This window comes from Saccoglossus kowalevskii, chromosome 9 (genome assembly GCF_978046115.1).
Source record: "Saccoglossus kowalevskii chromosome 9, keSacKowa6.1, whole genome shotgun sequence".
In the NCBI taxonomy this organism is placed as follows: Eukaryota; Metazoa; Hemichordata; class Enteropneusta; family Harrimaniidae; genus Saccoglossus; species Saccoglossus kowalevskii.
Genome location: NC_140649.1, coordinates 14,304,428 through 14,320,299, shown reverse-complemented (window position 1 = coordinate 14,320,299; position 15,872 = coordinate 14,304,428). Strand labels below are relative to the sequence as shown.

General features: G+C 37.2%; 1 protein-coding gene across 1 annotated transcript; it reads left to right on the top strand.

The window, feature by feature from the left end:
- Nucleotides 1-1,994: 1,994 nt before the first annotated feature.
- On the top strand, nt 1,995-15,769 carry LOC146738360 (uncharacterized). The gene is made up of 5 exons (XM_085503952.1): nt 1,995-2,211; nt 5,665-5,807; nt 13,939-14,158; nt 14,937-15,116; nt 15,217-15,769. The coding sequence occupies exons 1-5, from the start codon at nt 2,136-2,138 to the stop codon at nt 15,321-15,323; spliced, it is 726 nt and encodes a 241-aa protein (XP_085360078.1). The 5' UTR covers nt 1,995-2,135; the 3' UTR covers nt 15,324-15,769.
- The last annotated feature ends 103 nt before the right edge of the window (nt 15,770-15,872 follow it).

The window sequence follows — 15,872 nt, the reverse complement described above, 5'->3', positions numbered from 1 at the left end:
GCTATCTGTAAACGATTTCCAGAATACTTGCCCACCAAGCTATCTGTAAACGATTTCCAGAATACTTGCCCACCAAGCTATATGTAAACGATTTAGAGAATACTTGCCCACCAAGCTATCTGTAAACGATTTCCATGTTAAACTAGAAACAAAATATTTCTGTCTCTTCACAGCTTGGCCATACTAGAAAGGGCGATGAGGGCGCTGACTCGAGTCCAGTTTCTCGTTGCATAGCTGGATTCCAAATAAAACAAGATACTAGTAGACTGATAACATGAATCAGCAATCTAGTATATGTTGCTCTACAGTATTTTGAAAAAAAATACTTTGCCCCATCATTTGTTAATTCTAAATAAAACATGCTGGAATACACATATCCCGAGTGAAACTAGCCCTAAAACCGTCAGAGCGGGCTATAGCGTTACGTTATTATGACATATTTTAATGAAAATCGTATTCATTTCATTCAAGATATTGGTATGAATGTGCGCAAGAGCAGTGACCCATAATAAGTTTAGTATGTCTGTCTATGTACGCTTAGGCCAGATTATGGGTAATTTTGTTGCACGCGTAACTTAGGATTTGTGTGCAGACATGACAAGAGTAGTTATGATGCAGATTTGTATTAGTGAGCTAATTTGCATATCTGGTGAATTTGCAGAGTTAGTTAGGTAGCTTGGAGGAATGTGTAGACAGGATTACTGTAATTATGGGGCTACATCCTTGCATATTAAATAAATAAATAATACTTTTTTAAAAATCTTTTTCAATCATTTACTTATAATTAACTTACATGCTAATTACCAAATTATTAACTTTTATATGTTTTTTAAACATTGCAATTGATTTTCTGATTATTGTACCTCTTTGTATACAAACAAAATTGAAATTGCTTCATGTACATAAAATCTTTGTAAGTGACATGTGTTTATTTGTTGCTTAGTGTTTGAAATTTTAATTGGACTTTATACATTTTGAAATGGTCTTATGTATAACACACACAAATAAACCGCACTCAGACTGGTTTGCTATCGTGATTAGATTGGTAATTAATATTAACACTTATATCTGTTCCATGTACAATTCATGAATATTAATCTATTTTCAGACGATGTTTAGGTTGTTATGGTAGCATGCTGAGTAACTTTTAGAGAAGGTTTTAATCACAAATTAATTTTTGTTTTTGCTACCACCTTAAGTTAACATGCTTTCACTGGTCGGTAGTTCTATGCATTAAAGGCGGGTTAAATTCATATTATTATTCATCACACTAAATTGAATCTACGTATACGTAACGTACAAGATGAGTAATTTCGCCACCCCAGTGATTCCGCCACACAGCCTCGTTCACGGCTAAATATCGTACTCTGCTTTCCTCAAGAGTAGCGCTACACAGCCTCGTTCACGGCTAAATATCATACTCTGCTTTCATCAGGAGTAGCGCCACACAGCCTCGTTCACGGCTAAATATCATACTCTGCTTTCATCAGGAGTAGCGCCACACAGCCTCGTTCACGGCTAAATATCGTACTCTGCTTTCATCAAAAGTAACATGTTATAGAGTCTTTCTAACGATCCAAGAGACTGATTTAGAAGGGTGACCATGCTTTGCCCTTTCATTTCATTTCCACCGCCCCAACGAACATCTGAATCCGAGTCCTGCGTTCAATTGGAATGTTGATTCATAGTCTAGTCGCATAATATTATCAATCTTTTATATGAACCTTGAAATTTGATTGAACCCCCGTCATTTGCATTGGAAAGGCGCTACGAAAATGTCATTTTGTACAATATGCCTTGCCTGGAGTGCAGTAATTACGTGGTGGATTAAGTGTGGATGTTTCCGTTGATACTGCCCGATACGCACAATGTTTGCACAGGTATGACAAGCCCTTAACGATGCCATAACAATACGTATAAGATGACAGGTATACTATAGCGACCCAGAAATGCTAGAATAGACACATTGTAGTGAACATTGGCGAGGTTTTTTTTCTTAGTTGATCATTAACAACTGAATTGCGTTCAAGATATACGGTTGTTGCTAGTGGTTGTGATTGTGTCCGTATACGTTCAACAATAACACCGGTATGAAATCACAGCCCGACCTACCAGGATTTTTTTAAATAACGTCCATGGAACTACACGCTGCACTGGGGATCTACCTATGTCTGATTGCCATGGTGACTGACAGCGCTGGATATCGCCAAGGTAAGGCCACCTGATAAGCGTAGAGCGATCGAGTCTTTCCCTAAGTGAAAACACAAAAGAAAATCTGAAAACAAACAATACGAGACGTATTATACAATCAGACGTTTTACCGTCACAGTTTTCCTGTGGTATATTTTACATATACGGCCTCTCCGCTTTCCGAAATTTCACAAGACTTTACGAAAATATCTTCAATCTGTTATATTCGGGCCAGTAACTTATACCCAGACAACGTAAACGCAGTGGTTGCCAGCGCTGCGCTTTGCTAAGGTCCATGCGTCAACAAGTCCCTTAGATGACAGCTTGGAATGCAACGCGTCAGAAGTCACTCCTACTCAATAGAACACGGTTGACGGTCGATGCAATGTCCCATCAAAGTAACCGGGTGAGTCGCTGATAATAAATAATATTCCATCTCCACTAACTGGCAATACAAATAAGACGGCTTCATGTTGTGAACGGAATAGACAAGTATCGCCCGGGCCGTTCGTTACCTTAGAAAACTTGCGCGCTCTGTTCCAATTTCGTCTGCGTAGGTTGGGGTGGGGGTATTGTAGGGGTGGTGATTTCGATTTTCGATAGCCCACCAGGACGCCGGGAACCAGAGAAACCAACGATTAAAATGCGCGAACTAGAAATCACCCCCCCCCCCATTCTCACACGGAAAGCGGCTGATGGCGCTATAATTCAAAACAGGTCTATTCGCAATTGATTTGAATTAAATAAGGCAACTTGTATTCTTGCGTGAAAATAAAAAGTAATTTCGAACTGCTATTTACAAATTTGTGCCTGATTGGCCACCCAACCTTAACATATTTAAGTTCGGTCATGCACAGACTAATCAAATCAGTAACGCGGCATATAGATTTAATACAGTTTATTCTGCGGTCAAAATGTTTACATTTCTTGTCCTGATCACATCTTGATTACAGAATAGTGCAGAACTGTTTATCATGTATTATATCCACACACAAACAACGGCACCTGCTTGATGTCAACGCGTTTGACGCATATTCATCGCAAACACGATTTTTATATTCCTAAAAAAGAATAAGACTGGTCATAGTCATAACATTTATGTTTTGATATCAAGTGATGTGCAAAAAATAAACACAAGGGTCGTGATCTGGGCGGGTTGTAAGCGCAACGTTTGCTTAGCCGCCATCTTAGTAAGAAAAACAACAGAGCATGCGCATAAAGGTCATGGTAAAAGTAACAAACAAATGAGCGCCAGCATATTGTTACAATTTGTGTCTCATGCATCATTGCAGTTCAGTGTAATAAAGCAGTGTAACAATTGTCTTTACCCTATATATCATGGCAAAGCAGTGTAATAACCTCCATACTATCTAATAACAATCCCGGCAATCTGATTGGACGATGTATTACCAAGCATATCGAACTTTTTGACGTTATCCTCGGGGCGGAGCTACGTCACAGACGTTCCACGTTGCTAAGACGCGCACCACTACAGTGGTACATGCATTTCTATGGGCTCTGTGCGCGCTGCTGTGGAACACTGGTCGAACTGGTGAAAATTCGAGAAAACAACACAAACTCAACTTTGAAGTAATCCCGAACAATCAAATTTATATATGTTACACACGTAGGGCTAATCTTGTTGCACTGTTCAGAGGAGTCTCAACAATCACCCCAAAGTACCGTTTTCTGCGAGTTTTGGGCCTTTGTTTTCACCGCTGCGGGTTGCCAGGCGGTGAAAATGCCCGGATGTCCGCCCCCGAGCTGACTATCATTATTAATGCTACACTGGGACATGATCTAATTAAAATAAAAAATGATCACAATATGGAAAATTGGAATCAAATACTAAAAAAAGTAAAGCTCAGACTATCTGAGTTTTATATTCAAAGATGGAGAGAAAAACTAAATTTCAGTGAAACCAATGAAAATAGGGGAACAAAACTGAGAACATACAAACTATTCAAAGTAAGCTATAATATGGAAAATTATTTGCAAAACATTTCAAATTTCAGCCTCAGGAAAATGCTTTCAAAATTCCGTCTGAGTGACCACAACTTAGAAATAGAATTAGGTAGAAGAACAAAGCCCAAAATAGAATTAGAAAATAGACACTGTAATAAATGTAACACTAAAGCATTAGGAGATGAAAAACATTTCCTGCTATTTTGTACTGGCTATATAGAACAAAGAAAAAAAACTGTTTGATGAGTGTTCAATAAATATTTACACAATGGATGTGAATTCCATATTTAAAAAGATTATGGAGAACAATATAGCTTTAGCAAAATACTTAAAGAGCACAATTTTTAAAACCACAGAAAGTAATTAATTTATTTTTTTAATTTTATTTTACTAACATTTTATTTTTATCTCTTATGTATTGTATGTATTTATGTTCCTTACCATACAAAAACCCTCTGAAGGTTTTTTAGTAGTGTAATAAAGTTATTATTATTATTATAAAAAAATATCTTGGAGGTTTTACACTATATCTTTAGAATTATATTAAGCTGAATATTTCGGGGAATTTCAGGTGTCAGCTAAAACACATATGTGATATAAAGCCTCATATATTTGCGGCGTCATTTAAAAATCTTCCAACTTCAACCTCTCCACGCCTACAACATTTGTCATTCTCCAAGTATTGACTGATTTCTGCCGCTGGAGGCGTGGTTGAGGGTCCCGAAGCAGCGCGTACATCGATGCTTAGACGGTGACGACACAACGACCTGTGTCAACGCCTTACTAGCCGATTTTGGCTAAAATTCCGCTCCGCCGCCTCTTTACAACAGTGTTTATACGCGGAACTTGATATTGCTTTTTACAATTTGGGTTGTCTATGTGAATCACATATTTTAGTGAAATATTGTTTATAGAGTGAAATATTATTGTCATACATAATTCAATCTTTGAAACAACAGAAACTAACACATAATAACGATAATCAAATTTGTGTTTGAAGTTCGAAAGTAGTTGCCTTATTTCCGGTTTCAACTAGTTCGAAAATAGAACGTCCTTGAGCGCAATAAAATCACGCGTAGAACTCCATCCGAACCAGACTCTAGCAGCGTAAACTTATTGCAATTTGCGCAATTTGGGCCCAGTTTGTTCTTACAAGTTTTCTAAGTTTCATTTATCATTATTTAGTAAACAGGTCTCTGAAAAGATTTAATATATCCGTAAAATACGTGGCAATCGGCAATTGACTTCGAAACGTTCGAAATTTCGAACAAACTCCCGGCACACCTTGCGCGATATGCGTCAGATCGGTGTAGAAGACGCCGAACTGCAGCGTCAATGTGTAAATTTGTCACGTCTAGGCGATTTGTCACACACGCAGTAGTCTTGCAATGCGCGTTTGAATTTTATGTAAACAAACACGCGCTGTGTATACGCGTATCAAACGCGGCGCGTCTCGGGGATTGTATCCGGGCGGCTGAAGCTCTTAAAAAGCATGTTGTTCCATTTCAGCATATATGGAGGAGGTATGCGGGAGAAGCATCACAAGTGACGGCACGCGGCTTGAATCACAGAGATACCATACTTACCGAAATAACTTCAAATGTAATGTCTTACTGCGAGCTCCAAAAGAGGAACAACGGCTTATAATTCAGGTAGGAAGTTCTGGAAACTAGTGGATGTTGAATATGAAGGATATTATGTATGTTTGCAATTTCAAAACCGCCAATAGGTATACATTGAGAGCAAGTTTAATGTATTTGTTGCACAGAGAGCGCCTTTGAAAAACAAACAAATGTAATAGTACGGTAGACAGAATAACGTCTCCACTTCGAAGACGCGCGTAATACACAAATTATATTAATAACGTCTTGGTTGTTCACAGTGATGTTTCATTTCAGTGGCAGCGTTTTCTAATTTCACAATCTTCATAAGAATTACCGTGCAATCACCAGTTTACCCAGACACAACAAATATACAGCACCCTTAAGTTGGCGCGTTGCTGAATCACGCCATTCAGATCCTCGGTTGCAGTTGTGATAAATTTTATCAGTAGCTATAATGTTATTGATTATTTTATTGTAATGATCCGTGGTACACCGTGGCCATTCCAGGATGTAAACTCGTTCTTACAATAAATTAAATACAACATTAGTATATTAGGCCCATTTTGTATGATATTTCCATTGTGTGCATGCGACACAAAACTTAATATATTGCCAAATATTTTGATTTCAATTATTTCCATGGGATACCAAATTTAGTATTTTTTGGCAAATTTGTAATTCATTATCAGTATCAGTGTGTTTAAATTTCCGCGAATTAACATTATGGCATTTTACGTCTGTCAAATAACGGCCAAATAAATACGTGGAATCATTAATTACTAAGGACCTAGCGTAGAATTGGAAATTATTCCAAATAAACAAATGTTCAATTCGGGAACAGGATAATAGTATATTTGGTTATTGATGAAATAGTAGGGCGCCACAAGACGGTCTGGCATAGCAAGTGCGTCGTGCTTCTTTCATGAAGTTGACGTTCGCTGGTTCCCGGCGTCCTTTGCGAATGGCAGGTAGGACGCAGGTAACCGTCCTGCGTAACAAGGGTCACGCGCCATCCTCCGGTAACCCTTGCCACCACAAGCGGTGATTTTATCAAGAATCGTGATAAATAAATACGTTCTTGCATTAATTGAACTGGAAAATGTATCAAAATGATTCAAATACTTCATAAAGTAGTTGGTTTAAATAAATATAGTAAAAGTATTATGTTTTACCGTGCTTTGTGGACGTAAATGGCTATTTTGATAAAGGACTACATTTTTATGGATTGATTACAAGGCGTAAATAGTTTCCCGGGAGATTTTAAAATGGCAGCCTCCGATCCGATTGTGAAATCATGCAATGATGCCTTGAATCCCAACATGTAGGTAAGTGTTAATTTGGAGAACTTTACCATTGTTTATTCACCACAGAGACTATTCAGGGAACAAGCCGTAAATTGTGTGTGTTTATCCTTAGATAACTAATACATTTATTTGTTGTCTGAGGTTTATCATCGGTTGCTAGTGTAGTAAAATATTAATCGTCACCGTTGTTTTTCTGCTCACTGTTCTGTGGTTATGGAATGCCCCCTTATATAATAAAAATTTTATACAAGGAAAACAAATTACTAGTGGTGGTCGGTGAATCACGGTTTTTAGTAACCGTGGGTGAATAAATAATTTGTTTCTCAGAAGTATTGGACAAGGTGCATTTTAGATTATGTCTTTTAAATAAGCTAATATAAACAATTAGATCTCATTTTTTTACAATTTATTTTAATAATATACTACATTGATATACATAGTGTATATGCTATGCTTTCAAAGTCCACATTTTGGCGATGGCCGCTACAAATTGACACTAATGACACAGGAAATGTTTTATTAAAAACAAAAATAAGAGAAAAAAAGATACATAGTTACAGCTATTAACACTTTAATCAAAATAAAAGTTATACCTACCTACATTAATTTCAGTGTTTCCATAAACAATACTATTTTATTTGTCCTATACAAAATGGACCCATTGTCAATGCAGCATGTTCAAGTGTGCTGCTTGACAATATAAATTTGACATTGATCATGTAAATATTATAAGGATTAAAATTATAATAAGATACTAATTTAGATTTATTTTTATCTTGGCTTCTGCTATTGTTGAAATAGATTCAGTCACAATGCGCACTATAGCTGCTACGTGTATGTCATTCTAATTTTAGTGGGCAAAATAACTTTCACAGTTTCTGGTTGTTGTTGTATTTCATTTTCAAGTATTTCTGTTACAAGTACCATTTTTCATATATTCTATTTTGACTAAACATGTTCATTTTTTTTTTCGCAGAGTAAAAACATTTTGTAAAACCTACAAAGAGCTGAACACACAACTGTCTTTTTTATTATGGCTCTTTTCATGGCATTGAGTGGCACTCTGACTGCTGTACAGCTGGACCAGTTACCACAGTTACTACAGCTACAAAATATTGCTAAGAATGTTCCTGGCATGCAAGAGAATATAATAATGTATTGCACAACAATATATGTTGTCTGTGTTTGGATTCACAAAAGAGCAGTGCTCCCCAGGGATGTGCTGCACTAATTGTCTTTAAGTCAACTGCCATAATTTAAGTGCACCTCCAATATAATCATACCTGTGTTAAATTTGTAACACCTCTTTTACCTGGGTACTTTACCCCATGAAAAACTCCTGATAATTCAAATCCAATACTATATTTGCTCTATTAGAAGCACATATATATGTGTAAATAAATAAGTGTTTTGTCTATTGACAGAGCTAATACAGTAAATGTGGTTCACAATTAGTAGGTCAAGTAAGATAAGACCAATTTAAAGGGTAGTACTAGTAATTTTCAGTCTGTGAACAAATATTTTTTTAATTTTCAACAGATATTTGTCTGCATTGGTGTAAGGCTGAATTTCAATAGTGATTTACATGTTATGTATGGACTGTTGACAGTCCCTCTGGCCTTACGTGTGTGTGTGTTTTTTTTTTATTATTAATATTAATCAAACGCCGTAGGCGTTTGCGAAATGCCGAAGGCATTTCAAGCGAGGGCCGTAAGGCCCGAGAGACTGTTATAGCCTGCAGGACTGGCCTTGCTATTAATTATGCATGCATCTCGATGACGTAGTAATAATTTGCATATGGGCGGAGTTAAACTGTTATGCAAAGGTCAAATCGCGGTTTTTTTTTATGTCACGCATGACTTTGATCGTCTCGCCGAGTATAGATCGTTTTCTGCCAAGTATTATCCAGAACTACAAGTTGCGAACGCGAGTTATCTAATTTTAAACAAAGGAAGAGTGCGTTGGTGTCTCATGATGTACGACAACATTTCGCCCAGTAAAACTCCGACGAAAGTAGTGAGTAAATTGTGCATTTCCCCCCGATCCAAGGAGCTAATTTGTATTCTATGCGGAAGAGAATTCTCTGGTAAAAAGGATGCAGAATGTCGGCGAAAGTTATTTAAAGGCTCGTCGAAAACAGTCGTATGACTTGTGATTGGTTAGCATTTTTATGACATCACTCTGCCTGTCAATCATGATGGTACGCTACAGGAGAATTTCTCTACAGTGGCGAGTGGTGGCGCAGCAGGCTATAACAGTCTCTCGGGCCTTACGGCCCTCGCTTGAAATGCCTTCGGCATTTCGCAAACGCCTACGGCGTTTGATTAATATTAATATTAATAAAAAAAACACACACACGTAAGGCCAGAGGGACTGTCGACAGTCTAGTTATGTAGTGTCATCTGTATTAACTACACTTTGCATATCAACACAAGTGCGGTTACAACCAGAACAAAGGTCACATGACCAATAATGGTACAAGTATTGATTTAAGGTAAAAGCCTACTCAGCATTTTTTGAGAAAGTTGGTCATAAATCGCATGACAGTGTTCATTGGTTTATTATGTAAAATCGTGGAGCTATTGCCCCATAAAATAGCATTCTTTTGTGTGAACAGTGCCGTATTTTGAGAAACTTGTCCTAATATTTTTCAAAAATCGCTATTTTTAGAACAATTCCATAGAGCGCAATGTTAAGCAAAAATTGCATTTTTCAACATTTTTAAAACCAAGGTTTTTAAAAAGAATTCAGGAAAACAAAAAGTACCCCTCATTAACAATATATATTTTTTTCAGCCTATGTCACCAGCCTACAATTTGACTTATGGCATAATATCTCTGCCATAGGAATCTATGGTAAAAGCACTATAATACTGCCAAAATAGCCACTATCCACTAAAATACAACCATGATTTTCTTGAAAATTAACCTGGTGACCCCCAACTTTTTTTAAGTCAATATATTGCCTAGAAGTACAATTTATTAAAAAATAGATAAATTCTGCGTATATGAGTAGACTTCTACCTTGAGCGTTGGGAGGGTCAAGGTTTACCTTTGAACAAGTGCCTACATTTGGACAACAGTAGTATTTCAAATCATTTGTTTGTTAGACTTTCATGATAAATTTATTTTTATAGTGTATACATGTAATAGAATCCCATTATCAAATTATATGTATACATGTATATCACAAGAATGTTTGCTATACATATATATATATACGTCCATTATCCATTCAATAATAAATTAATAATACCACACATTTGCATCAATCAATGTGCCTTTACTTTATAATCAGATTAGCATTAACTTATGAACATGTTAGTTTTCCAATTAATACAACAATTTCTTCTATACAGAAAATATATAAATAAGTGCATGTACACATGTCAATTTAAAGATGTTTTCTCAACATGGAAGAGATCTGTATATCCATGGCCCCTGGTAACCTTTATTAGTCCCCAAATATCAAAAAAATTATTTATAATCCCAAGGTTACAAGTTGTAATTGAACTGTATTTTTATCATAATGATGGTAATTAATAAAGATTGGAATCCTATGTGAAAATTTTCATTGTGTTATGATTTGTTTTTTACTTATACTAATATAATACAATGTTTGAGGCCACTTAAAGCTTATTCGTTGTAAAGTGCTCCAAATATTTACAACTTTATTACTGAAAAAGTAAGATTTCAGACATCCTCTAGTTATAGATGTTTTACCATAAATGCTTACTGACTGGACATGCATTAGTATTATAAAGCTACACAGGTGACTTTGTACAGTAACCATATCTCTAAAAAAACAATTTAGCACCCTAGCTTTAAATTTCATTATCATGCAGAGAAAGAAATAATTTGTATAAAAGTGACATTGCAAGTATTACCAACCTATGGTTTGAAAAAAAATGGTAAAACGCGAGATATTGATCGTTATGAATATTGTACTTGTATCAGAATCACTGTCACTTGAGAGTCCAGTTTTCAATCTTGACACGAGTAATGCCACTCTAGTTAGTAGGTCATATTTGTTGAATTTCTGAAATGGCGATGAATTAATTCCTTTCAATCCATTACATGATTGTCCAAGGGTTTTCATAAATATCCTTAACTTTTGTAGTACTTGTGTATCTCGAAGTAAAACTTCTTCCGGAACTACATACGTGTGTCTACTGGATTTACAGTGGATGAAGAGTGCTTCATTAAAATTGACACAGAACGACATACTGCATCTGCTGACCCTGTTTCACGACCTATGGCTTGTGTAACTTTATTTGGGCCTAGCCGGTGGATTAACGTCTTGATATTACACACTCCATACTTCTGTCTCAAATCATGTAAAAATACGAACAACAAAGAAATTTAGTGTTTGACAATGCAACAAAAATAATTATTAATTAAATTAAAAGTTTCACGGTTTTTACGAAAACCAACAAATTATCCGCAATCATGAGTTCAGATATAACATTTCCTAATATTGCTCCACCGATTGCATAACAAAATACTATTAAAAACAAAATAAGGAAATCTTATCTAAATACGATTCTAAGATGGTCGTTATATTATCAGCTTCGGCTTTACGGCTTCCGAGCTTGATATAAAATGATAATCCAGCAGTCGAAAAACTAAAACAGTGAATGGCGATCGTGCCTCCGCTTGTTTGCATTTCTGTGTTTATGTAAATGTAGTTCAGGGTTCAGTGCGCGGAGGAAGATGCGCAGTGACTGTGCGCACAAGTTGTGGTTACAGAGGTCCGTGGGGCCGATGGTAGAGAATGGCAGGTAACTAGTAATCGCCATATTGTTTCATTTGGGCCGGTTTTCCGGCCGGAAGGAACGCGACTGGGTGACGTAATTTGAAAACATTCCAAGTTCCGTTTTGCGTAAACGTGTCTGTAATGCTATTATAAAGCAATGCTCATACATACTGCCTGCTTAGATTTACAGATTTGATATGTTCTGTGCAAATTTATAACAAAAGAAACAGTTTTTTTATTCGCCCAACTTTCGAAAGTAAAAGGAAACCCCTGAACGGCCACGAGCGTAAGCGCTGACGTCAGGTAACTAAGGGAAATGGAACAAGCAACGAGAAAGTGATGTACCAATCAGAATGCCGGAACCGTTACTAGTTACCGGCCTCTTGTGGCTTGGTACGCCATGACACTTGAGGCGGGAATCAGCCAAGAAGTTGACGCTGATTGTGCACAAAGGAAGCCGCTCATCCCGCCATTGGATGGCGGCACATCGTATATGTGGTGTTTACAAAGGACGTGGAGATGATCCGTGGTACATCGTGACCAATAATAAAATGATTGGTTGTCCAACTACTGGCGTGTCTTTTATTTCTGAGCTAAATGTGCAACCAAAGTCCCGCCATTTATTTTTCATGGTTGTTCGACCATAGTCGTCTGCACCAGTATTGCTAGTTCTAAGTTTGGTTTACTATGTTGGTCGTTCGACACCATATTCTCTTTCGGTACCGACGCCAAACTCAGCGTCCTGGGAAGGAAATCTACTCACCACGTCACTCAACCTCGAAACCTTTCGTTCCCGGAAACGTACTTTCCAATACGAGACTGATAATTATAAGTTCGGCCATTTGAAATCATATTCTGGACAAGATTTTTATCAATTAAATGGTCTGCTTCCATTGCTGCTCCAAATCATTCGGAAAATGGCAGCGCAAAAACCGCGCAAATTCATTTCACCGCCACTTTACAGCGGTTTTCACACAGACATCAGTTAATTCCGTTACCCAATGGCTGAAGCAATTTCACATCGACCACTGGCAGACATGCCCCAAAACAGATGACGAGATTTGACAGGATCGGCCAATGCGCATGCGTATAAAACAGCTGGTACTAATATCCTAATTTCCTAATATCTTATTTTGCACTCGTACAATGCAAAATACATATTTGATTAGGTTGGTTGGCCATCAAGTACCATCCTATGGCACCCAATTCATATATCACCAATACCATAGTACAGAGTTATGTTAACAGCGAGTCACAAATAAAACTAATATACTAAATTTTTATTTAATTAATTGTACGGATGAGATTACATTGTGAAATGGCCACGATGTACCACGGATCGTAATACATAATTTAACCGCCAAACTATTATACTTATTTTCTCTTACCGTTGCCCCATGTTCCCGCACGTCCAGCGCGTGAGTCATTTGTATCTTCAATACAGAATGTTGACTCTCCAGTCAATTCCGACAACCCTCATTTGGCCAATCACGAAACGCAGGCATCGACGATATTATAGTTGCTTAATAGCGGCAACCAATTACAGTTTCTGTTAAATGACCGCGTAGTATAAGCTGCAAGATGGGATCTTAAAATGACGAATTGCAGCCGTGGTTGATTACAGTTGATAATTATACTATTGTGTTTTTCTCTAAATACCGAGTAATTACACAAAAAAATTACCGAGTAATTACACAAAAAAATTACCGAGTAATTACACAAAAAAATTACCGAGTAATTACACAAAAAAATTACCGAGTAATTACACAAAATCACTCAATACTAAACAGGACTAGTTCATAATGGAAGTTAATAAATTACGTTATGGTGGTCGAAATTCGTTCGGACAATTTAAACTAAAATTGGTCTCAAACAAATCCACGACACAAATATGATTTTAAACTCATAATCAAAATGTAATATTTGTTTAAAGTTGTTATTGGATGATAAAATACATAACATACTAACTCACCAAGATGGCGGCCATATACAAGCTCGACTGCGCAGTCTCAAGTCACAGCTCAATATATGGTAATCCCATATCTTATACAGTCTCTAACTTCAGTTCACATTTAATATTACTATCAACTGAAAATAATTTTTGTTTGATTGTATAACAGTACGATTATGTTGACTTAGAAGAGTTAGACGAATGTGTAGACTATATGGAGGTGTATGACGGTGACAGTGTTCAATCCAATCGGCTACTCAAAGCATGTACTTCCGAACTTACCCGAGCTCACTACCATCTATCTACGTCCAATAAAGTCTTAGTAACAATGGTTACCAACGAGAGCGTCGTCAAACATGGCTTCTCCTTGACATCCACTGCCGTGTGTAGTAAGTATTTGCACGCACTGACACGTTAGGTATATAACTAGCTGTTTATAGCGGGGGAGTCGTCACCTGCGCATGCGTCAGATGGTAATAGCGTGTTATTTTTAAAAACAAGCGTCTACCCATGAGCCTTTGCGTTTTTAGTGTGTGTTGTTATCGTGGCTTGGGACTCAATTCCCGCGCGTGCGCAGGTGACGACCCCTCCGCTTTAAAGCGCAACAATCGTCACGCGTGTTAATTTTGCGTAAATAACCACCAGAAACAGACAACGCATTTTACATGCGTTATATAATGTCGCGTGGGTCCCCATATTAAACACGACGCGATGCTCTTATAAAACCTATTTCCAGTGTCCAGATATAGGCACATTACGAGCTCGTCGTCACCTGCGCACGCTCGTGAGTTGAGTCCCAAGCGACGATAAGAAAACACTCTAAAACACAAAGGCTCATGGGTAGACGCGCTAATGGCCATCTTACGCATGCGCAGGTAACGACTCCCTCGCTTTAACCGTTTGTAAACGCGGCTCGAAATAGAGTGTAATGTGCGTGGACCTATAATTGACATCATAACCCTGACTTCGAAAACAACATGCAGAATATGTTAAATGATTTGTTTACTTTTTCGCTTTATTCAAGTGATGTACTTTTGAAAAAAAATACAGTTCTACCTTATATTTCGTGGAATATCCAGGCTTTTCCCTGTTTCATCTGAAAACGTCTGATTATCTGCAACCTTGGATAATCACAAACAGTTTATAAATTACAAATCTGTGTTTCAGCCACTGATTCGATTTGTGACGAACTAGAACTATTTGACTGTCACAACGCGTATTGGATCAGCAACGACCTCACGTGTGACGGTATTAATAACTGTGTGAACAATATGGACGAAAAACTTGAAACTGGAAAGTACTGTCCCGTCGTTGAACCCGAAACAGACAAACCAGAACGCGGCAGTGGTAAGTGAAAATACTGAAATATAGTGTTCGTATGATTACACTACTTCTAGATCAAGTTTTTCATGTTTTTTTTTCTTTTCTGCTTTTCATAAAAATAAAGGTTACGCAGGAGTCAGCCTACCATATGCCACGACAAGTACTATCGCATTAAGCTTTATGTATATATCTATGTGTATATCTATATCATCCACCGGACTGCACATATAATACATCTTAAATGTTTGACCTTGGGGAAGTCCGAATGCTCCTTTATATAGCTTAACCTGGTTGCCCTCTCATTGTTTCACGGATACGAGAGTGCTCTCCACAAAAGGCACCACGAAACACATAGGGATGTAACCACTGATAACATGAGTATAAACTGGTGCTCAACTTACATAGTTGTATGTACATACAAAAAAATAAGCAATCGTCTTCACAACGAAAAGAATGTTGTGTAAATTTCAGATCATGTAAATTCTCTGATAAATGAACTCAATAGAGCATTGTATATTTTGAAGGCTCGTATATTCGTTTCACGCTCAGTGCGCATGCCTGAAATGGTTGACTGCCAGGCTACATGTATTGCTGGCTTATATTTTCTTACTGACGTTTTACATTTATGTATTTGTATATTAATGTAAATAACAAATAAATATCACTTTTTCACACGACTGGAATTGATTGATAACAATGATTTCTACAACCGAGGAGAGAATACTAGAGTAACACGTCCTTTAGCTGCGAGACTCAGTGTGGAGACGCGTGACGTAATAA

What these genes read in the sequence shown, in the direction of transcription:
- LOC146738360 (XM_085503952.1), top strand. Translation starts at nt 2,136, where the DNA reads ATGGAACTACACGCTGCACTGGGGATCTACCTATGTCTGATTGCCATG. An exon ending in AACAACGGCTTATAATTCAG is followed by an intron (nt 5,808 to 13,938) that starts GTAGGAAGTTCT and finishes ATTGTATAACAG; the next exon opens with TACGATTATGTTGACTTAGA. An exon ending in GACATCCACTGCCGTGTGTA is followed by an intron (nt 14,159 to 14,936) that starts GTAAGTATTTGC and finishes TCTGTGTTTCAG; the next exon opens with CCACTGATTCGATTTGTGAC.